Source organism: Vanrija pseudolonga, chromosome 1 (genome assembly GCF_020906515.1).
Source record: "Vanrija pseudolonga chromosome 1, complete sequence".
In the NCBI taxonomy this organism is placed as follows: domain Eukaryota; kingdom Fungi; phylum Basidiomycota; class Tremellomycetes; order Trichosporonales; family Trichosporonaceae; genus Vanrija; species Vanrija pseudolonga.
The window spans coordinates 3,881,456-3,902,495 of NC_085849.1; the positions used below are offsets into that span (position 1 = coordinate 3,881,456).

General features: G+C 63.1%; 10 protein-coding genes across 10 annotated transcripts; 6 read left to right on the forward strand and 4 right to left on the reverse strand.

Annotated features, from left to right (window-relative positions):
• Positions 1 to 1,698: 1,698 nt before the first annotated feature.
• Zfyve19 (Abscission/NoCut checkpoint regulator) lies at positions 1,699 to 3,087 on the reverse strand. The gene is made up of 2 exons (XM_062767931.1): positions 2,110 to 3,087; positions 1,699 to 2,048 (listed from the first exon to the last, which is right to left on the reverse strand). Exons 1-2 carry the CDS (start codon positions 3,011 to 3,013, stop codon positions 1,900 to 1,902), a joined length of 1,053 nt encoding a protein of 350 aa, XP_062623915.1. The 5' UTR covers positions 3,014 to 3,087; the 3' UTR covers positions 1,699 to 1,899.
• Positions 3,088 to 3,442: 355 nt separating this feature from the next.
• On the forward strand, positions 3,443 to 6,175 carry YAT1 (Putative mitochondrial carnitine O-acetyltransferase). The gene is made up of 2 exons (XM_062767932.1): positions 3,443 to 4,079; positions 4,164 to 6,175. The coding sequence occupies exons 1-2, from the start codon at positions 3,662 to 3,664 to the stop codon at positions 6,071 to 6,073; spliced, it is 2,328 nt and encodes a 775-aa protein (XP_062623916.1). The 5' UTR covers positions 3,443 to 3,661; the 3' UTR covers positions 6,074 to 6,175.
• A 138-nt stretch (positions 6,176 to 6,313) lies between these two features.
• On the forward strand, positions 6,314 to 7,360 carry LOC62_01G001440 (uncharacterized protein). The gene is made up of 6 exons (XM_062767933.1): positions 6,314 to 6,440; positions 6,492 to 6,626; positions 6,692 to 6,776; positions 6,821 to 7,043; positions 7,086 to 7,200; positions 7,236 to 7,360. Exons 1-6 carry the CDS (start codon positions 6,379 to 6,381, stop codon positions 7,249 to 7,251), a joined length of 636 nt encoding a protein of 211 aa, XP_062623917.1. The 5' UTR covers positions 6,314 to 6,378; the 3' UTR covers positions 7,252 to 7,360.
• On the reverse strand, positions 7,347 to 8,251 carry SFM1 (Protein arginine N-methyltransferase SFM1; the record flags this gene model as incomplete). Its single annotated transcript, XM_062767934.1, has 5 exons — positions 8,186 to 8,251; positions 8,092 to 8,149; positions 7,653 to 8,056; positions 7,481 to 7,558; positions 7,347 to 7,441 (listed from the first exon to the last, which is right to left on the reverse strand). The coding sequence occupies exons 1-5, from the start codon at positions 8,211 to 8,213 to the stop codon at positions 7,347 to 7,349; spliced, it is 663 nt and encodes a 220-aa protein (XP_062623918.1). The 5' UTR covers positions 8,214 to 8,251.
• A 174-nt stretch (positions 8,252 to 8,425) lies between these two features.
• Positions 8,426 to 8,866, forward strand: CND04920 (UPF0390 protein). The gene is made up of 3 exons (XM_062767935.1): positions 8,426 to 8,584; positions 8,638 to 8,738; positions 8,775 to 8,866. Exons 1-3 carry the CDS (start codon positions 8,447 to 8,449, stop codon positions 8,791 to 8,793), a joined length of 258 nt encoding a protein of 85 aa, XP_062623919.1. The 5' UTR covers positions 8,426 to 8,446; the 3' UTR covers positions 8,794 to 8,866.
• A 279-nt stretch (positions 8,867 to 9,145) lies between these two features.
• rpsL (30S ribosomal protein S12) lies at positions 9,146 to 9,942 on the reverse strand. The gene is made up of 4 exons (XM_062767936.1): positions 9,729 to 9,942; positions 9,420 to 9,681; positions 9,248 to 9,321; positions 9,146 to 9,200 (listed from the first exon to the last, which is right to left on the reverse strand). Exons 1-4 carry the CDS (start codon positions 9,913 to 9,915, stop codon positions 9,178 to 9,180), a joined length of 546 nt encoding a protein of 181 aa, XP_062623920.1. The 5' UTR covers positions 9,916 to 9,942; the 3' UTR covers positions 9,146 to 9,177.
• Positions 9,943 to 10,139: 197 nt separating this feature from the next.
• SPBC4F6.14 (putative RNA-binding protein) lies at positions 10,140 to 13,179 on the forward strand. Its single transcript, XM_062767937.1, has 3 exons — positions 10,140 to 10,481; positions 10,538 to 10,772; positions 10,815 to 13,179. Exons 1-3 carry the CDS (start codon positions 10,164 to 10,166, stop codon positions 13,133 to 13,135), a joined length of 2,874 nt encoding a protein of 957 aa, XP_062623921.1. The 5' UTR covers positions 10,140 to 10,163; the 3' UTR covers positions 13,136 to 13,179.
• A 56-nt stretch (positions 13,180 to 13,235) lies between these two features.
• On the reverse strand, positions 13,236 to 15,074 carry amk2 (5'-AMP-activated protein kinase subunit beta; the record flags this gene model as incomplete). Its single annotated transcript, XM_062767938.1, has 3 exons — positions 13,236 to 13,460; positions 13,517 to 14,118; positions 14,200 to 15,074. 3 exons carry the CDS (start codon positions 15,072 to 15,074, stop codon positions 13,282 to 13,284), a joined length of 1,656 nt encoding a protein of 551 aa, XP_062623922.1. The 3' UTR covers positions 13,236 to 13,281.
• Positions 15,075 to 16,704: 1,630 nt separating this feature from the next.
• On the forward strand, positions 16,705 to 17,230 carry atnB_1 (Aspercryptin biosynthesis cluster protein B). Its single transcript, XM_062767939.1, has 2 exons — positions 16,705 to 16,861; positions 16,913 to 17,230. Exons 1-2 carry the CDS (start codon positions 16,747 to 16,749, stop codon positions 17,161 to 17,163), a joined length of 366 nt encoding a protein of 121 aa, XP_062623923.1. The 5' UTR covers positions 16,705 to 16,746; the 3' UTR covers positions 17,164 to 17,230.
• Positions 17,231 to 17,792: 562 nt separating this feature from the next.
• SNF1 (Carbon catabolite-derepressing protein kinase) lies at positions 17,793 to 20,654 on the forward strand. The gene is made up of 8 exons (XM_062767940.1): positions 17,793 to 18,068; positions 18,402 to 18,543; positions 18,592 to 18,688; positions 18,758 to 18,858; positions 18,910 to 19,041; positions 19,078 to 19,658; positions 19,680 to 20,357; positions 20,402 to 20,654. Exons 1-8 carry the CDS (start codon positions 17,912 to 17,914, stop codon positions 20,563 to 20,565), a joined length of 2,052 nt encoding a protein of 683 aa, XP_062623924.1. The 5' UTR covers positions 17,793 to 17,911; the 3' UTR covers positions 20,566 to 20,654.
• Positions 20,655 to 21,040: the final 386 nt, after the last annotated feature.

Sequence of the window (21,040 nt, forward strand, 5' to 3'; positions counted from 1 at the left end):
CAACCACGTCCCATTCCTAAGACGTACGTTAACGGGTCGTCGTCGCGGTAGCAGCGGCGAGCGCGACTAGCTAGGGCTGACACGGCTGTACGACTTGGGCCGTCCCGTACCCCACCCTTAGCTGCAAACCCCATTGCATGAGACACGCTGACAGGGGGACGGGATATTTCGAAACCAGGCACGCCGTCGTCGGGAAGGGGATGCAACAGCGTGCCGGCGCGAAACGTGCTGCTGGCTGTTCCCGTGTAAAGGTTACGAGCAGAGGCAGCAGCGCATAGCAGCACGACTAGCACCGGTGCGACATGAGACACTCTCGTACAGTGTCGGCATGGCCAATATACGGCGGCGCGACATGCCACACTCGACAACGTCCCCGACGCCACACTGCCATGTTGGTCGGCGCGTCGGTGCGTCTAGCGCGTCGGGGCACGTAGGCGTCGATCTGCTGCCATGATGCCAAGCAGCTGCTGCACCACCATCGCGTCCCCGCTCACCTCACCACGCCAGCCCAACTTGGTAGATATGAAGACACTGCCGATGTGAGTCACGGCCAAGTCACCTCGCCCGTCCCGTGCGGACCTGATTGATTTCGAGTGATCGCAATCACACACCGTTTACTGCTTCCAGAAGCCAGCGTCGGAAGATAATAGCACCCTTCCCTGCTGATTATTGCGGTCATGTCTTGGTCTCTGGTCTCCCTTGTCTCCCACTTTCGCACAACTCGAGTCCACTTCGCACGACGCACGCATATAGTCCCTGCGCAGCGCAGAGGGTCAGATCGGATCTCGTCTGTGCTTGTTCTCAACTACATCTGGCATGTGGTCGACGCGTCCCCCATGCCCGAGTATGCTGCATGCGGTATGGCATTGCTCTTGATCGACCAGCGGCCGCCAGTGTGTTGGGCAAGAGTAGCGGAGCAAAAGTCAATCGCGTCGAGAGGTGTCCATGTTGCATCTGTTGGGTGGGTGGTGCGACTGACTGACTGGTGGTTGTTGTGGTGGAGGTGCCTGGCTGGCCGGCATGGCGGTGCGAGAGCCATTTTGGTGCGAGCAGTCACTCACTGCACTCACCAAACTTCTGCCAATTGCTTCCGCTCCACTCATCCTCCACCCTCTTAAGCATTTTTCCTCGTCGTTGCTGTTGCATTCACACTTCAACCCTCACCGACCTCGACCGATGGAAACGTGACGACTAGGCGGCAGCACGCACGCACGCACGACTTACGCATGCACTGACACGACGGCGAGGTAGCCGCGCGCGCGCGGCGCGAGCTCGACGTGGCGGTCCTCGCCGTCGACTGCTTCCTTCCTCCTCCCCTCCCCCTCTTCCTCCTCCCTCCCCCAACCCCCATCCCCCCGCGCACCTGCCCCCAGCAGGTGCCGCACGCTTCACCAGGCGCATTTGCCTAGGGCTCACCTACCTCCCCCGGGGTGCCCTTACTAGCCGCACTGGAAGAAAAACGGCTTAGGTCTAGACAACCTGTGTCGGCAGCTTGCTGCCGGCCGGCGTTTCGACGTCCACCCTCGACTTGCTTGGAGTTCGCTCCCTTTGGCTCGTTGAGGACTATACGTCGCTGATATTTTATTCTGCTCTACTCGAGACCACGTGGTATGCGTGCGGCGGTGGACCGGCGTACCTGTGTCACTTGGTCTTGCGGGAGAGTCGGTAACGTCTAGCTTTTATCTATATGCATGTTATGGGATATGATACAATGGTGCTGTGCTCACGACGCCGCACGCCGCCTCCTCTGACGTGCGAAGGGTGCGAGTGCGAGTCGTTATCTATCGCACCTGCCGCCGGCGACCTCACTACGGCGGTCAAATGCGTCGTCCTTGTGACGCTCTCGCTCCCCTCCACACCGTCGCCATCCTCCATCTCACCGTCGGCACAACAACACATCTACACCTTCCGCGACCACGTAAACCGCTCGACCTTGTGCCCCTGCTCCTTGCCCGGGCCTGCGCCGTGGCCCTCGGCCCAGCACTCGCGGCAGTACAGGTCGCCGTCGCACCCGCGGCACCGGAGTTCGGCGTCCTTGTTGCAGATTGCTACGGCCGTCAGCTTGCCGCTCGATGGCCCCTCCACGCCACGCCTGCCCGGCCCACTCACAGCACCAGCTATCCAGATCCTCGTCACGACCGTCGTCGTACCCCGGAATGTTCCATCCTTGACCCGGCGCACGGGGCGGCGGGCCGAGCGCGTTGCTGTCCTTGGGCTTGGGGTCGCGCGTGGGCGTGGCGGGGAAGAGACTCGGGCCCCGGAGGCCCAAGAGCGCGTCCATACGCGCCTTGGACTCGGCGTCGAGCGGCTCGTCGTCTTCGTCGACGAGATCGGGCAGCGTAGGCAGTGTCTGTAGGCCCGAGAGCGACGCCAGGGCCGCCGCCGACGCGTCGTCGTCGTCCTTGTTGTCGTCGCCAGCCTCGAGCCCCGCGGATACCCCAGCCGTGCGCGGGGCATGTGCCGACGGCCGGTTCAAGCTCTCTGCCGCTGCAGGAGCAGCCTCGTCTTCATCATCCTCGATCGCCGCCTCGGCCAAAGCACGCGCCAGGATCTCGTCCTCTGTTTCAAAGTCTTCGACCGCGGGTCCGTGGTCCAAGCTGTTGCTGGTGTTGTTTGCGGCGGCATTCCGCAGCTCTGCTGATGGTGCATGGTCCGGCGCGTCGAGAAAACCCGACGCGTGGGCATCGCGGAGGGCTGCAGTGGCTTCGCGTTCGAGGGCGGAAATGGAGCGGTGTGCAGTGGTGTCGTCATCACCGGCCACCACGCCGCCGGTAGGTACGGCCGCGGCGCCCAGACTGGCCAAGAGGGCCGCCACGTCGTCGTCCTCGTCCTGTGTCTCTGGCGGCAGCGAGTTTGCTATACGCTCGAGCTCTTCGTCTTCGTCTTTTGCTGCCTGTGCAGCTGCCGCTACAGATTCTGGTGTCGGTGCGGAGATGGTGGGGTCCAAGGGAAGTTTGGCTGGGCCCCCCCTCAGGGCACTAAGGCGCGCCCACAAGTCGTCGTCGTTGGGCATGGAAGCGGAGGGGGAGGAGGGCAGATTGGCAGAGGCAAGAGAATGCTGGTTACCGGTTAATGCAATCGTCGTGTATCAAAGTGGAGGGTTGGCTGGCTGGCTGGCTGGGCGGGGGGGGAGTTATTATGTTGATGGAATGTCCGATGATCCGACGAAATAGAGTGGCTGTGGTGGACGCTGGTGGGTGGCAACCAACAGTCACGGAGGGATTTACAATGGCGATTTGCCCGACGCACTCGGGTGTCGTCCCAGGAACAACAATCGTCGTCACTGTCCACTGTACAGAATGGCCCCGCATCTCTCCGCAAAGAGTGACCAACCCCCACTCTTTGCCGCAGCGTGGTGGTCCTCAACGACGCCGCCCTCCTCCCTCCCCCTCCCCCTCCCCCTCCCTCGTCGCTCGTCGGTACTTGCCAGTAACCGGGTCCTGCCAGTGTCAAACGCGCGCAAACCTTGAACCCCGTAGGGGACGATCCGAGAGCCATTCTCAGCTACGACCCCCCCCCCCCCCCCTGTTTGGCTCGACCAACTTTGCTTGGCGCCGGCCCACCCACCCACTGTGCTGCCCCGCATTCTCACTTCCGACCGACGCAAGCCTCTCCCCTCCCCTCCCGACACACACCCTTCATAAGCAAGCAGCAGCAGACCATGTCACACATTTCTTCTCCGACAGCTTACCCCCCTGCCCAACCACCCATCCCCAGCCCCAGCCACTCGATGACATCGCGCGCTGCAGCAAACGGATCAAACGGCAACGCCAACGGCTCCGCAAACGGCCTCTTGTCGAGCCCACCCGTCCCAGCAGGCGCCCTCACCCCTAACCACGAGCAGGACGAGGGCTTCCTCGCAAAGTACCCCAACGTCAGCGCAAAGCTCCCCATCCCAAAGCTCGAGGACACGTGCCGTCGCTACCTTGCCTCGCTCGAAGGCCTCCAGGAGCCAGAGGAGCACGCAAAGACCAAGGCCGTCGTCGAGCACTTTCTCACTTCGGGAGAGGGTGCAAAGTGGCAACAGCGCCTCGTCGACTATGACCAGGGTGTAGACAGCTACATTGAGGAGTTTTGGTGTGAGTGGCAAACAAGGCCGTCGTGGCGATGGCGATGGGACAGATGACGCCCCCGCGAAGATTGCTGACATGGTCACTCCACAGACGAATCATACCTCTCGCACTCGGATTCGGTCGTGCTCAGCCTCAACCCCTTCTTTGTCCTGTCCTCGGACGTCACCCCACGCAACGACCCTCAGCTCTCACGTGCGTCGTCCCTCATCCTCTCGTCGCTCCTCTTCATCCACGACCTCCGCAATGGCGTCCTCAAGGCCGACAGCATCAGGGGAGCGCCCCTGGACATGAGTCAGTATGAGCGCCTGTTTGCCACTTCCCGTGTCCCCACCGAGACTGGCTGTCGCATGGAGACGTACGACCAGTCGCGCCACATTGTCGTCATCCGCCGCGGACAGTTCTACTGGTTCGACGTCCTCGACTCCAAGAACCGCCCCATGCTTAGCGACCGCGAGATCTTGAGCAACCTCCAGGGCATCGTCGCCGACGCCGACAAGATCCCCGTCAACCAGACCGCCCCCAACGCCGTCGGTATCCTGACCACTGAGAACCGCAAGATCTGGTCGCGCCTCCGCGGCGAGCTCCGCGACTCAAACAAGCACAACGCCCGCTGTTTGTCCATTGTCGAGTCGGCACTGTTCGTCGTTTGTCTTGACGATGCCGAGCCCGCCGACGTCGGAGACCTGTGCGCCAACTTCCTCTGCGGTGGCTACCGCCTCGAGCACGGTGTCCAGGTGGGCACGTGCCTCAACCGTTGGTACGACAAGCTCCAGATCATCGTCTGCAGCAACGGCGAGGCTGGTGTCAACTTTGAGCACACTGGTGTCGACGGCCACACTGTGCTGCGCTACGTCGGTGACGTCTTCACCGAGTTAGTTTTGCTCTTCGCCAAGACGATCAACCCGTCGACGCCCTCGCTGTTCAAGGCCAAGCTGTCGCCTTTCGCCAAGGGCTCCAAGACGCCCCGCGAGGCTGACGACATTGAGTGCGAGGCCGACACCAACCCCAAGAAGCTAGACTGGCGTCTCACGCCCGACCTCCGTGCCGGTGTCCGCTTTGCCGAGACGCGTATCTCCGACCTCATCTGCCAGAACGACACCAAGGCGCTCGAGTTCCGCGGTTACGGTGGCAACTTTATCAAGCGCCACGGCTTCTCGCCCGACGCCTTTGTCCAGATGGCGTTCCAGGCTGCCTACTACAGCCTGTACGGCCGTGTCGAGTCGACGTACGAGCCGGCCATGACCAAGGCCTTCCGCCACGGTCGTACCGAGGCTATCCGCTCCGTCACCACCCCCAGTGTCAAGTTTGTCAAGACCTTCTGTTCCGAGACTGCTACTGCGGCCGAGAAGATTGATACCCTCCGCAAGGCCTGCAAGCGCCACACTGAGCTCACTCGCGAGTGCAGTGCCGGCCAGGGCCAGGACCGCCACCTGTACGCCATGTACTCGCTCATCCAGAAGGTTATCCATGCCGACGAGAAGGCCGGCCTGCCGAAGGAGTCTGTCCCTGCGCTCTTCACCGACCCGGGCTACTCGCAGCTTGCTTCGTCGGTGCTCTCCACCTCGAACTGTGGCAACCCTGCTCTCCGCCTCTTCGGTTTCGGCCCCGTGACCCCCGAGGGCTACGGTATCGGCTACATTATCAAGGACGAGGGTATCTCGGTGTGCATGTCGTCCAAGCACCTCCAGACGCGCCGTCTGCTCAAGACGCTCCAGGCGTACCTGCTCGAGGTCAGGAGTCTACTCATCCAGCTCTGGCGCGAGGCCAACGAGCGGCCTCAGGCGTTCGTCGACCACTCGGGTGTCATGCGCGACGCGCGTACCGGTCGCCGCCTTAGCGACCACGAGAAGGACGAGGAGGGACCGGGTGGTGCCGATGACGAGGAGGACTTCTTTGGCGGCTTTGGCTACTTTGACGTCGGTGCTAGCCAGGCGCTGGCCGAGCAGGGCAAGCGGAGGCGGCAGGCTGTCGGCAAGGTCATCCAGATTGCCGAGTACTAGTGGTGTACGTACCGTACCCCAGCATCAGAAGGAGGGCACTTGCCCATTGTTATTATCTTTAGTTGTATTCGTAGTAGTTGAATGCAGTTGGCTTGTTACGCGGGTAGGAGGAGCACCACCAGGTGGGTCAGCCGGTCGGCTGCTGACGGCTGTTTCCTGCGTCAGATTGCGTCATTGGTCGTTGGGCGCGTCGTGTCGTGATGGTGACGGCGATTGAGTGAGTGACACTTAAGCTGATCCATTCCACTGCTGCACCCAACTCTTTCTCACGACAACCAACACTACAACAAGCATCCACCGCCACCATGGGCCTCCCCCGCTCCCTCGCCTTCCTCCGCACCGGCACCGGCGGCCAGTCGCTCGAGGTGTAGGTGGCACCCACCCCAAGACGCACGCACTCCACTGACGCCGCGCGCAGCTTCATCGACCCCCTCTGCCCCCCCTCGCGCAACATTACCCGCTCGCTCGCCGCCAACGTCGTGCCGCATATCACCAAGGGCGGCAAGTACGAGGGCAAGCTGCAGCTCATTACGCGGATTTACCCGCAGCCGTTGTATGTGGCGTGGCACGCCTCCCTCGCCCTCCTTGTGCTGCATCGCTAACCCACACGCCCCCCAGCCACTACCTCTCGGCGTACCCGTCCGAGGCGCTCCTCGTCTTTGGCCAGGAGCACCCCGACCTGTTCTGGGACTACCTTCTTGCTGTACGTGCCAACAGAGACCGATGAGGCGGGTCTGACGCCCCCAGACCTACGACATCCAGGAAAACTTCTTCAACCGCCTCGTGCTCGACAAGACGCCGCGCGAAGTCACTGCCGCCTACGTCGACGTCGCGGTCCAGGTCATCCAGAAGGCGGGCAAGCTGGGCGCCGAGAGCGTCGAGGTCGCCAAGGAGGCGCTCACGTCCAAGCTCGCCGTGCACGAGAAGAACAATGGCGGGTCGAGCGCCTTCCTCGACTTCAAGTTCTTGAGTGCGTCTGGCGTGAGGTGGTGGGCGCTGCTGACACACTCAGTCCGCGAGGGCCGCCAGAACGGTATCCACGTCACCCCGACCGCGCTCCTCAACGGCCTCGAGGACCCCGCCGTCTCGAGCGGCTGGGGCAAGGCCGAGTGGGAGCAGTACCTTGCGTAGGTGCTACCGTAGTGCCAAACTAACGCCGCAGCGACAAGCTCGACTAGGATGAGGGCGGCGGCAGCGGCTTGGGCGCCAAGCCGCGGTTGTAGTACACGCCGCGTTGTAGTACGGTGATAACCAGAGTCTATAAGATGCATCATCAAAAGTCGTCAATCGTGCGGTTGAGGTCCGCCTTGAGGTGGTCCTTCATGCCGGGCGGGAGGATGGGCTCGCCCTTGGCGTCGGTCACGTAGCCTGGGGTGTGAGTGGAGCAGTAAAACACCTGGTGCTTACGGAACGGCATCTCGATCGACTCGTGCTTGTTGAATGTGATGGTCGGGAAGTCGATAAACTTGATCTGGTCGAGGGGGACTGGGGGGTGTTAGTGGCGGCGGGGTGACTGCTTCCTCATTCCCTCCCTCCTTCGTCTTCGACTCGCACTCTCCCCTCCCCACACCCCACTCACCCTGGTCCTCAACGACAATCTTGGTGACCTTGACCGCGGTATCAGTAGTCATCTGCACGGGGCCAAGGTGGCGGCCCTCGAACCCGAGGCGGCGCAGCTCGCCGGTACGGTCGCGGGGCGGGTCGTCGCCGAGGATACCGCCGTACAGGAACACCTCGAACTTGTCGGCGTCGTCGGGGGAGATTACCTGCGGCGCGCGCGGGTCGAGCAGGCATACCCGCGCCTGCGGGATCGGGGGGTTACGCGCCGCGAGCATGTCGAGCACAGGGGCGGTGTGAAGGCCTGCCTTGGAGCTCGACGGCTTGGTCTCGAGGTACGACTTCAAGGGAGGGATGGAGGAGCTGGAGAGCGAGGTGAAGTCCACTTCGGAGTTCGGGCCCACGGCAACGAGCATGTGCGCGTATCTGGGGTCAGTGGGGACCGGGAGGAGGAGGCTCACTCAAGGCGTACCCACTCCGGCAGGGCGCGCGTCGCCTCGTCGTCCTGCTCCATGTGCTCTGTCGTCAGCGGTGCTCGTCGCCGCACGCACGTACCGATAATGTACTTGAATCCTTTTGTCATGGCTGCGTGCTGCGTGCTGCGGCTGCGATGGGGCAATAACAAGCTCGACGCGGTCCATCTCGCCAGAACCAGAAATGGTCACTCACCGCCGCCGAGATTTCTCCACCTCCACCACGCGGGACTAAAATCTCTGACATCAGATTTGGGTGGCCCACCCACATCAACATCGACGACGGCGGTCAACATCTCGCTCGACCACCCCATACACCACCCCACCCCACCCCACCCCAACCATGGCTCAAGGCGCAGCCAAGGGCCTCAAGGCGAAGAAGGAGTCGGGCGGCCGCAAAAAGGGCGGCAAGCTCCCCAAGGGCCGCCGCGAGTTTGCGCCCAAGAAGCTCGACCATGTGCGGGAGAAGATCACGACCAAGGTGGGTCGCCTGCCTCCCTTGACCATAACTTGCGCGGCTAACGCCGCGCGCAGAAACTCTCCTCCAAGATCAACAACTCGATCGAGAAGCAGATGGTCAACGCCGCGTCTAGTGGCAAGCTCACCATCATGAAGAACAAGGGCGACCTCGAGGCGTGAGTTGTGTTGCTGGGGAGAGCTGACGATGACAGCGGCAAGGGCAAGAAGTAGCCTGCGGGTGCACGAAGCGCGACTGCATAGATCGAGGCGGACTGTTGTACGATACATGTATGGCTTGGTGGAGTTTGGAGCGCCGCTGGTCGAAGGCGATGGACTGGGAGAGCTTGACTGCCGGTCGGACAGGCTAGTCCGGCCTTGCCACTGACTGACTTCCGATCGTCTGACCCGACTTTACGGCCAGGCAGTGAATGACGGGTGCACAGGCGGAAACGCGATCCGTATCAGCATAAGTAGCAGTCACAGACAAGTCATCAACCCGAGCCTGCGCGCAGATTGGCAGCTTACATCCCCTGCTGCTGCCTTCGCACCCTCCCCCTAGTCCCAACCTCCCCCACCACGCAAGCCCAATGAATCAATGCATATCTACTGTACGGCCTAAGGGCTCTTGGGCTTCTTGACTGCGTGATGTCAGCTGCGGTGCCAACCTACGCGCCAGCAAACTCACCGCCGTACTTCGACCTCGACTTGGTGCGGCCCACCACACCGTGCGTGTCGAGCGCGCCACGGACAATCTTGTACCTGGGGGTGGGTGTGAGTACTGCGTCTACCCAAGGCCGCATGCCGCCCCGCTCGCGCACAGCGCTGCGCGCTGGCGCTCGCTCGCACGCCCGACTCACTTGACACCGGGCAAATCCTTGGTACGTCCACCACGCACCAGCACAACGGCGTGCTCCTGCAGGTTGTGTCCCTCTCCGGGGATGTACGCGATCGTGCTCTTGCCCGTGCTGAGCTTGACACGGCATACCTTACGCTGCGCCGAGTTGGGCTTACGCGGCTTGACAGTGTAGACCTTTGTCAGGACACCCTTGCGCTGCGGCGCGCCCTCGAGCAGGGGGGTGGGCTTTTTCCGTGTCCTCGGCTTGCGGCATCCGCGGATGACTGTGGGTGTCAGCTGTGCGAGGAGCATCAACTAGCAAGCTACACACCCTGGTTCACGGACGGCTTGGACGCCGGCGCCGAGGCAGAGAAGGCGCGGACCGCGGCAAGAGGCTGCGCGACGGGCGCCAGGCGAAGCCGAGACGACGAAGCGATGGGCTGCGCGCGCGACGCAGCGCGCACAGACAGCTGCGTGAACGACGAGGTGAGGGCCGCGACGGCTCCGCGGGCGAACATGGTGTGTGTATGGGTGTGGACGAGATGGACACTGCCGACTTGTTGCTCGTATGCTGCTGCCTGCCTGCAAAGTCGGAAGTTCGTGGTGAGCGGCAGACCAGCCGGGCATTTTTACGTGTCATTTCCCACGTGGCCACCAATCAAACACAACCTCCACTTGAGATTTCTGCGATTGAAGTTCTTGGGCCAGGCCAAATATGCAGGCAGAGGGATCAAGCGACAACGACAACCACAACACCACGACCACCATGTCCGAGGCAGACTTTATCCCCCTCGAAGAGCCCAGGGGGTCCAAGGCCCAGGCGGACAAGGGCGCGTCCGCGACGCTCTTCGTCTCGTCGCTGCCGTACAACGCAACCTCGACCGACCTCATCACACACTTCTCCTTCATCGGCCCCATCCGCCACGGCTTCGTCGCGACCGACCGCGAGACGGGCAACTCGAAGGGTGTCGGTTATGTCACCTACTCTATGCGCGAGGACGCCGAGCGCGCGATCGAGGAGCTCGACAACAAGGAGTTTGGCGGCAAGGGAAGGAAGATCCGCGTTGGCTGGGCCGACCAGAAGGTGAGGATGGTCGTGGTGGCGGGTGTGGGGTGGTCGGCCGGCACTAACGTCCTCAGCTGTCGATGAAGGAGCGTAAGGAGGCCCAGGCTGTCCCAAGGCCGGCCAAGAAGCCCCGCGTCGCCGCTGGAGAGGAGAGCACCGGCCCGTCCGACCCCAACGCTATCCGTACCCTCATCCTCTCTGGCCTCCCCGCCGACCTCACCAAGGCCGTGCTGTGGAAGAAGGTCCGCAAGGCCAACGACAAGGCCGAGCTCGTTTACCCTGTCGAGGGCGAGGAGGACGCCAACACTGGTAGGTGCACGCCTTTAGTGGATAGACACTGACCTCCCGCAGCCAACATCATCTTCCCATCCCACGGTGACGCGCTCAAGGCGCTCCCCAAGCTCCACGGACACACATATAAGGGCGCTATCCTGTCGTGTGTTCTCAAGAAGCGCCTGGACAAGCTTTCGACCAAGGGCGAGGGACGGGCCGCTTCGCATGCTGGCCGTCTCATCGTCCGTAACTTGGCATGGGACACCACCGAGGCCGACCTTCGCGCCACGTTCCTGCCGTTTGGCCCCCTTGTCGCCATCGACCTCCCGACTGCGCCGTCCAAGATTGAGGGCGCTCCCCCACGTGCCCGTGGTTTTGCCTTCGTCTGGTTCATGGTCCGGAAAGACGCCGAGCGCGCCATGGAGGCGGTCAACGGCAAGGCTATCACCCGTGCCCCAGACGCCGCAAACGCAAAGGGCAAGAAGGGACGCGAGGCCGCCAAGGCCCGCAAGGCCGACGATGGCGAGGGTCGTCTTGTCGCTGTTGACTGGGCACTGAGCAAGGACAAGTGGCAGGAGACGCAGCCCAAGGAGGAGGCCAAGGAGGAGAAGGGGGAGGACGAGGAGGAGAGCGGGTCGGACAGCGACAGCAGCGAGGCGAGCGGAAGTGAAAGCGGAAGCGAGAGTGAGAGTGGGGAGGAGGGAAGTGGTGAGGAGGATGATGAGGATGAGGAGGACGAGGAGAACGACGAGGACGTTGAGATGGCCGACGGCGACGAGGACGAGGAAGAAGACGCACCCGTCAAGCCAAAGCTCCCCGACACCGACGTCGGCAGCACCCTCTTCATTCGCAACCTTCCCTTCGAAACGACAGAACAGGAGCTCGGCACACTGTTCCGCACCTTTGGCCCTATTCGCTACGCACGCATCACGATCGACAAGGCGACTGGCCGCTCCCGCGGAACAGGCTTCGTATGCTACTGGAACTCTGAGCACGCCGACGAGGCCATTGCCGAGTCTGAGCGCGTTGCCCAGGAGACTGGCGCCAACGCCATGCCCCTCGGCGACAAGAAGAACCCCTTCGCGCTGCCCTCCGTCCTGACTGCCGACCCGTCGTCGTCGCTCGCCTCCAAGCTTGTCCTCCACGGCCGCACCCTCGCCGTCTCGCGTGCGGTCACCCGCGAACAGGCCAGTAACCTGAAAGACGACGCCGAGCGTGCCCGCGAGAAGGGCGACAAGCGCAACACTTACCTCATGCGCGAGGGTGTCGTGTTCCCCAACTCTCCTGCTGCTGCCGCCCTCCCTGCTGTCGAGGTCGAGAAGCGCCAGGCGGCGTTCAACGCACGAAAGGCGCTGCTGCGCTCCAACCCTGCGCTCTACGTCTCCAAGACACGTCTTTCGATCCGCCAGCTTCCTCTCTTCCTCACCGACCGTGGCCTGAAGCGCCTCGGTATCCATGCCGTGCGCACCTTCGACGCCGAGGTCGAGGCCGGCACGCGCGAGCCGCTCTCGCGCGTCGAGGAGACCGACTCGACTCTCTCGCCCGCGCTCGAGGCCCGCGCCGCATCAGGCAAGGCGCCCAAGCGCGGCGAGCGCCAGACCGCCGTCGTCCAGTCCAAGGTCGTGCGCCAGAACGAGAAGGTCGACCCACTGACCGGCTCTGGCCGGTCAAAGGGCTACGGTTTCCTCGAGCTGCGCTCGCACAAGGAGGCGCTCAAGGTGCTCCGGTGGGCGAACAACAACGCCGCTGTCGGCCCTCTGGTCTGGGAGTGGTGGGTCGCCGAGCTGCAGGAGCTGCGGGAGCGCGCCAAGGGTCAGCTGGAACGCGCACGCAACGGCGAGAAGGAGAAGGAGAGCGTCGAGGAGCTGGAGGCACGGCTCAAGAAGATTGACGCCCGCCTCGCTGAGGGCGACGACCGCTCGCAGGGCGGCATGCGCGGCGGCAAGACGCTGCTCATCGAGTTCTCGATCGAGAACGCCCAGGTCGTCCGCCGCCGAGTAGACAAGCAGTCACACGACCGCCCAGCCGGTGGCCCCGGGGGTGCTGGCGGCAAGCGCAAGGCTGACGCCATCGCGGCCGAGGACACGGACGACGAGGACGGCGGCAGCGGCAAGCGCCAGCGTACCGACAAGCCCAAGGGCAAGTTTGACAGGAAGGGCGACCGGGGCGACCGGGGCGACAAGCGCGGCAGCAAGGGCAAGTTTGACGACAAGTCCAAGTCGCCACGGAAGGGTGGCCGCGACGGTCGCGACAAGGCCTCCAAGCCACAGCGCGAGCGCCGCTCCGAGGCCAAGGTGACCGGTGCCAACGCCGAGCAGCCGCGCGGTATTGAGAAGCTCGGCGCGTCGCTCGGCAGCATGATTGGCCGCAAGCGCAAGCAGCGCAAGGGCGGCAAGTAGGACTTGGGCTTGGGGGTCTGTATCGTAATGCATCGTGATATTAGAGTGTGGTTGGTAGGCGTTTGCGACTGTGCAACGCCTGCGATGCAGTGCATAGGTCGTCTACATGATCATGGTGCGTGGCACGTATGTACAAGTGCGGGGGCTCACTGCGCGGCCGCAGGGGGGACGGGCGCGGCGTGCTCTGCAGGCTGCGCAGGGGGGTCGGCCGCGTCGGCTGGCGGCGCGGCGGCGCCGTTGGCCTCGGTCGTGGCGGGGGCTGCTCCGGAGGCGGCGGCGGCCGCACCGGCCGCAGCCTGCTCTTGCGTAGGCATGAGGTCAGATGCTGGGGCGTGTAAGTATAACGAATCTCAATCGTCGCCGCGCCCCCTCCCCACTCACGCGTCGGGCGGAAGAACATGGTCGTAATGTACTTCTTCCTGTACCTTGTCGTCGTGCCCACACCCAGCGTCCCGTTCTTGATTGCGCTCGCCATGAGGTGGTTCAGCACGGCGTGGCTCGGCGTCGCAAGAATCGAATTGTCGTCGATACCGACGGTGGGCGGGCCGTCCTGTTCTCTCGGGTCGGGGCGGCGCGTGTCCGTGTTGAGGATGACCTTTTCGAGGATACGCGGGAGTTGGGGCGGCTTGGGCACGGGCGAAAAGTACGGGCTGCTCGCGACGTACTGCTTGAGCACGTCTGGCGGGAACATTTGCGGCAGCTCCTCGAGGTACTGGTACAGGACGAGGGACGCTGGGATCTCAGACGTCCACTGGCTGTCGTCGACGTCCTCGGCCTTGACGGCCGGCTTCGAATCCATGGCCCACTCGGCCTGCAGCTCGGCCTCCGTCTTGGGCGATTCGACCTCGATCCAGTTGACGAGCGTGCCGTCGTCGTCTGTCGCCGTCGGGATCGCCTTGGAGCACCGCCAGCTGTCGTCGACGATAAACTTTAGCCTGTACTGGCCCGGCGCGAGACGGAGAATCGTGTTAAAGTCGTGTGTGCTGGGCGGTGTTAGTGGACTGGGTCTGGGTCGGGTCGACTCGATGCCGCTCGCACACCCCGCACCGCGCACGGTCACTCACCTCTTCTTCAGCTTGATACGCCCGCGCCACTTGTCAGCAAAGTTGCCCGTGACGTAGACGTTCTTGCCACCGCCGTTCCACTGGATGGGGACATCGACGAGTCCGTCGTTGGCTGCCGTGCCCGCATCGGCGGCAGGCGGTGGCGTCGGCGACACGGTGGGTGGAGGGGGCGTGAGGCCAGTCCGAACTGGCGTGTCGGCAGGCTTGACCTCTGGCCTGCGGCTTGCGGATGGGGGGTGTGGTCGCTCGTGTGCGTTGGCGGCTGCCGTGGCTGGCGCCAGGTCGGCTGCTCCGGCACGCGGGGAGCGGATGGGGATGGGCTGCGATGGAAAGTAGGTCGACGAGTCGTTGACGGGCACGACGGTCACGCCGGGAATCACCTTGTTGTCCACTTTGGACATGGGTGCGAGGCCCGGTCCGCCGAGTGGGGACGCGACGCGGCCACCGAGCGCCTGCTGCCATTTTCTCGACGAGCCCGGTGATGTGGGTGGCGGGGCGGCGGCGGCGGCGTTGGCGTTGGCGGGTGCTGGTGCTGGTGGGGCTGGCGCGGCGGCTGCTGGTGCCTTTGCGTTGGGCGCGGCGTTGGCATTGGACGTGGTGGTTGCCGTTGTGGGCTGGGGCGCGGCGGGGGTGAAGCTGAGTTTCTGCATGTCGGGCAGCTCGAGGCTCTTGCGCCGCCTCGGCGAGCCTGGGCGGCCTGATGGTGACGTTGGGTTTGATGACTGGGGCGATACGTGTGCTGGTGGCCGCTGGGGCATGGGCAGGCGGAGGTTTGGTGCGTGCCGCCGCGAGGTTGAGCCGGCGCGGCCTAGGCTTGGGCCAGCACCGTCACCTCTTGCTGGTGATCCGTGAGCGTGTGACGGAGTATTTCCCATTGTCAAGGACGGGGGGGAAGGAAGTGGTGGGGGGGAGTGGGTGGTGGGTGTGGTGGGGTGGGTGGTTGGTTGGTTGGTGGATTGGATCGGATGAGTGATGTCGTTGGAGGTGGTGGGTGGGTGGGTGAGGTGGGTTTGGGTGTGCGCGGTGGCGTCTGGCTGGCTGGCTGGCTGGCTGGCTGGCTGGCTGGCTGGCTGGCGGGGTGAGAGGGAAGGTGGGTGGGTCACGCACGCATCGCAGCCAGGACGCGCGCGGGGTCAGTTTGTACCATTTGGTTTATTACCGCTACGGGCGATTTGGTGGGCCACGGACGGAGCGCGACTTCCCCTCTACATCTACATTGCATCGCGGCGGCGTGACGCTGGAATGCATCTTGCTACAACGCGCCGGCTTCTCTGATAGCCTAGCCAGCCCAAAAAAAGTCACGTCGCGTAGTGCTGTAGAGAGCAGCGTATACCCGGGGTCCTGTTCTTCGCCACTCGACCAGAGCTTAAGTAGTCGTCGCTACCAATTACCAGGCATCAACGTCGCTGCGTAGGTTCAGGATATCACTTCTTCCGCCGGAAGCAGTCCCCCTTGCCTCCCCCTCCCCTTCTCGTGCCGCCACTGTACAGCTCTGCCTCGTTGCACGCATTGTGCTGTGCGGTTGCTACCCCCTTGGTGCCTGCGACAGTCCCAACTGGAGCCATTCCCACCGCCTTATCAAGGTCACTAGTGCGTCGTGGAACCGCACTATAAGGAAAGGGGAAAAGGAATGTGCAGGCCATGGGCCAGGGTTGGGGCAAGGCGATAATGGTGGGGAAGGGGATGGGTGGTGGTGGGGGAGGCAGAGCAGGTGGAGGGGGGTGCAGCTTGGGGATAGCGGAGCAGGAGGAGGGGTGGGTGCAGCATAAGGGGAGGCGGAGCCCGGTGGAGGGGTGGGTGGTGGCATACATTCTTGATCGCGCAGCGATCATAGGGGTGGGTGGGCGGGCAATGTATCGCTCGCGCTAGCATGGTGGGTGGGTGGGCGGGTGACTCTTCTGCGAGCAGCGCTCGAGGGCGGGGGGGGGGGGGGCGACCTTCCTCCGAGCGACAGCTCGAGGGCGGGTGGGCGGGGAAGGCATCTCTCGCTGGGGAAAAGTCAATGAGCGGCGAGAGGCTGTGTGTGTCGGTGCAGCAGGTGATGCGATGGTGTACTTTGTGATGGCGTCGTGAGCGTCGATGCGAGTCGTCGAGCTCGTCTTGCTCGCTCAGCAGAGTAGGCAGTTGGAACATCTTGCGAGCCCGCTCGCGTGCTCGTCGCACACGACGGAGTAGCCGCCAGCCCCGAATCGGCAGCGACGAGTGGCATCAACAACGCGACACGGAAAGTGGCATCGATACCCCCCACACAATGCATCAGATAAGAGCCGACGTGACTGCCAAGATGATGCTTGATCCGCATGGATACCCACCTAGTCGGAGCTGCCCCGCAGGGTGTCACAAGCACAACACTACTCGCCTTACCAAGCGCGCCGGGTACTCCGGCGACAGCGGCGTCGGTGACTCCGAAGTCAGCCAGCGGTCAGGTTACCGCCCTCCACTGCGCCCTCCACCAACGACGTCCATCGGCCCTCATAAAGTCGCTTGCAAGCTCGCCTCTTCCACAACTCTTCCAGCACCCACCCACACCCCAAACACAGCACCACAATGCCCCTCTACTTCGTGTACGCCCCCGACGCGCCCAACCGCATCGAGAACCGCCTCAAGGTCCGCGCGGAGCACTTTGCCGGCTTTGGCGCGCTCATCAAGTCTGGCAACGCGGGTATGTTGAACAGCTAGCAGCTCGTAACTAGCACGTCGCTCACACACATAGTCTGGGGCCAGGGCATCGTCGACACCGACGCCGAGACGCACAAGGGCGGTGCGGAGCGCGCGGCCGACTTTGACCAGGTGCAGCACCTCAACGGCTCGGGGCTGCTGTACCGCTTCGACACGATCGAGGAGGCGTGGGAGCGCGTCAAGGCCGACGTGTACTGGACCGGCGATGTCTGGGACAAGGACAAGGTCGTGGTCCGCGAGATGATTGGTATCCCGGCCGACGCGACGCTCAAGATCGCGCAGTAGCAAGTGAGAAGGAAGGGAAGGGATAGCTTTGGAGAGGCAGGCAGACAGGCAGGGAGCACCTATGCAGTCATCATCTGGTAGCCGCGGCTTGTCGTCTGCGATCGTCGTCTGCTGATCGCGGTATCTGCCAGCAAGCGTACAAGCGTATTCTGGCTCCGAGCAGATCTGGAACTGGTGCAGGGGGTTGAGTGTTGGTTCGAGGGGAAGGGAGCGATGTGGCCTTGTCATTGCCACTGCCGTTGCCGCGGCCACTTGCAACGCTGGCACCCGCAGCCGTTGAACTGTCAGTGACGGACCTCGTTGAGGATCGAGGATCCGTCATCCATCGCATGCTCGAGTTGGAGGTGCACACTGTGTGTGGTCGACACCAGCTCGCACCGCAGCGTCAAACTGTCTCAGTCTAGGGTGACACTTCGAGTCCGCGTTTCAGGATACGTAATTCAGACCCCCAATCCCAATCGGCTCGCGCATTGGCCCCCCCCCCGTCCGTCGCCCTGCTGCTTACCGCCTGCCCCCCCCGCGCCCAGTGCCCACCCACCCCGCCCAGCCCTGGCCACCCACTGACCACCACCACCACCACCACCACCATCAAGCACATCGTCACAACCCAACACTGCTGACAACGACATCACACTTTCGTCTACTCTTCACTCACCTCGCCCTGTACAGCGCCATATCCACCACCACCATCTAGCATCACCACCGCCGACCACACCACTACATCTCGCCCTCACCCCACCCCCACCCAATGGCCACCCGACCCGCGCCGCCCGTCCCATCGTCGGGACGGTCCAGGCGCGATGTGCCCCCCGGCGCGACGGACCCGCGCTCGCGTCCCAAGCCGCGTATCGGCCAATACATTATCGAGAGGACGCTAGGGACTGGGAGTTTTGGCAAAGTCAAGCGTGAGTGCGGCGTGGGGGCAGCGGAGCAGGGGGAGGCGGAGCCGGTGGAGGGGTGGGTGGTGGCATACATTCTTGATCGCGCAGCGATCATAGGGGTGGGTGGGCGGGCACTGTATCGCTCGCGCCAGCAGGGTGGGCGGGCGGGCGACAGCTCTGCGAGCAACGCTCGAGGGTGGGTGGGTGGCCACCTTCCTCGCGAGCGTGCTCGAGGGTGGGGTGGGGCTTCCTCGAGTGAGGAGGGGGACCTTCCCCGTGAGCCTGCTCAAGGGCGGGGAGGAGGGCGGCGATATGACTTTGGGCGGGTGGGTTTGTAACGACTACTGACACCCGCAGTCGCAACCCACGCCATTACCGGCCACCAGGTCGCCCTCAAGCTCATCAACAGGAGCAAGATCACGACCCCCGACATGAACGCCCGTGTCAAGCGTGAGATCCAGTACCTCAAGGTCTTGCGACACCCGCACATCATCAAGCTGTGCGTTGGTGCTGGGCGTCGTGATGCGAGTGCACGCTGACTCTGCAGCTACGAGGTGATCACCACCCCCACCGACGTGATCATGGTCATGGAGTATGCCGGCGAGGAGCTGTTCAACTACATTGTTGCAAAGGGCAAGGGTGGCGTGAGTTTCGTCAGGCCAGGCCTGGCCTTGTTGCGCAAAGCCGCCGGGGGTTAGCTAACCTGGGCCCAGATGGATGAGAACGAGGCCCGAAGGTTCTTCCAGCAGATGATCGGTGCAATCGAGTACTGCCATCGTCACCACATTGTGCACCGTGACCTCAAGCCCGAGAAGTGAGTTCCGGCACTAAGGGTTCTCCCGGGGCGATCGCTGACCTCTTCCAGCCTGTTCCTTGACTCGCACAACAACATCAAGATTGGAGACTTTGGTCTGTCTAATCTGATGACTGATGGAGACTTCCTCAAGACGTCGTGCGGTAGTCCCAACTATGCGGCGCCAGAGGTCATCTCTGGAAAGTGAGTTTAGCTACGAGGCTAGGCCTGACGCTGCAGGCTGTACTCTGGCCCAGAGATCGATGTCTGGAGCGCAGGCGTCATCATGTACGTCCTCCTCTGCGGCAAGCTACCCTTCGACGACGACCACATCCCCTCGCTCTTCAAGAAGATTGAGAGTGGTATCTACTCGATGCCGTCTCACGTGTCCAAGGAGGCACAGCACGTCCTGAGACGCATGCTCGTCGTCGACCCCGTCAAGCGTGCCACCATCAACGAGATTCGCCAGATGCCCTTCTTCCTCGAGAACCTGCCAAACTACCTCCAGCCTCTCCCTGCGACTCCTATGACGGAGCGCTACCCCACTCTCCCCATGGGCGACCTGAGCACCTTGCTGTTGATCAACGAGGGCCAGGCCGACCCCAAGAAGATTGCCGAGGCCAAGGGCTTGACATGGACCGAGGACCTGGGCATCATCGACCCCGACATTGTCGACGAGCTGCTGCAGAAAATCTCAACGTACACGCCGGAGATGGTCAAGGACGCGCTGCAGAAGCCTGGCGACAACCAGGTCAAGGTCGCGTACCAGCTCGTGCGCGACCACAAGCAGATTGTTCGCGACTGTGAGTTAAGAATTGCCGGTGCGCAACTAACTCTCTCAGCACTGTACTCGTTTGACGACGAGGACCAGTCCGCCATGGAGGACTTCCTTGCATCATCACCACCGGCTTGGAACGCCGAGATTCCCCACCACCAGCAGCCCCACGCCGAGGATGAAAACGACCTCGACGAGGTCGACCCCGAGATTCAGGACATTCCCAACGCCCACTTTGACGTGCTCGATAGCAGTCTTCCAGGCAAGTCTACGCCGCCAGGCGGCGAGACCCGGGAGCAGGAGGATGCCGAGCGAGCTGCCCGCGCACTGCTCTCTCCTCCAGAGCCGCCCATCCCCACGTTCGAGACCAAGCCGCTGCAGAAGCCCCGTTGGCACTTTGGTATCCGCTCAAGGTCACCACCAATGGAGGTGCTGCTCGAGATCTACCGCGTGCTGCAGCAGATCGGCATGGAGTGGAAGCTCAAGGATGTTCCGCTGCCCGAGATTGGCCCTGTGCCGCCGGGAGGCCAGGGCTACACCGAGGAGGTTGACGACGCGCTGGCACGTTACCAGGCCGAGAATCCCGACAAGGAGGTGGTCATGGGCAAGCGCCCGCCAGGCAAGAAGGAGGCTGCGGCGATTGAGAAGGCTGCGCAGTCGCTCTTCCTCATCGAGACACGAGCACGCTACGACAACACGTTGATCCGCATGGACCTGCAGCTGTTCTACGTGGACAACTCTAACTGTGAGTGATGCGATGGAGGGGTGTGGCCGCCACTGACACCCCAGTCCTCGTCGACTTCCGCAACGTGAGCTACACGCCTGTCCCGCCCACCGATGGTGAGGAGCCTACCCGCCCCAAGGGTGCTGCGCTTGGCGGGGGTGGCGTATCTGGCCCGTTCCAGTTCTTGGAAATGGCGTGCCAGCTGATTGCGGAGCTGGCGAGCGGATAGGGAGGGGGAGTGATTTTCGGGAGAAGCCTTGTCGTCGTCCTACACGGGTCATTAGATGGGTTTGTAGCTTTACGAGTTGTGATTATGGGCTTGGGTAGGGGTGCGCGTGAGCGCTTGCAGGGTTCGGTCGTGTGCATCGTGTGGGGGCCTGGGGCTATTGACGGGGTTGCATGTTGAGACGAGCTAGACGAGACAAGTCTTGAAGTGAAGCGCACAATGCCAGGGCTCGTCACGTGCTGTGGCACTTGAAGGTGGATCAATCCGGCGAATCGATCTATTGATACCCTGGCATCATTGCCCCTACCCACCTCGACAACAACCACACCACCACCACCACCACCATCACCGCTATGCGCAGCACTCGACATGCAAGACCCGTGTCAGCGCGCACACACACGCGAGGGACTCGAGGTGGCGAAACGCGACGCGGCATGTCCTCAGGCCCACCCACACCCCCCTTTGTCCGAGCCCCAGC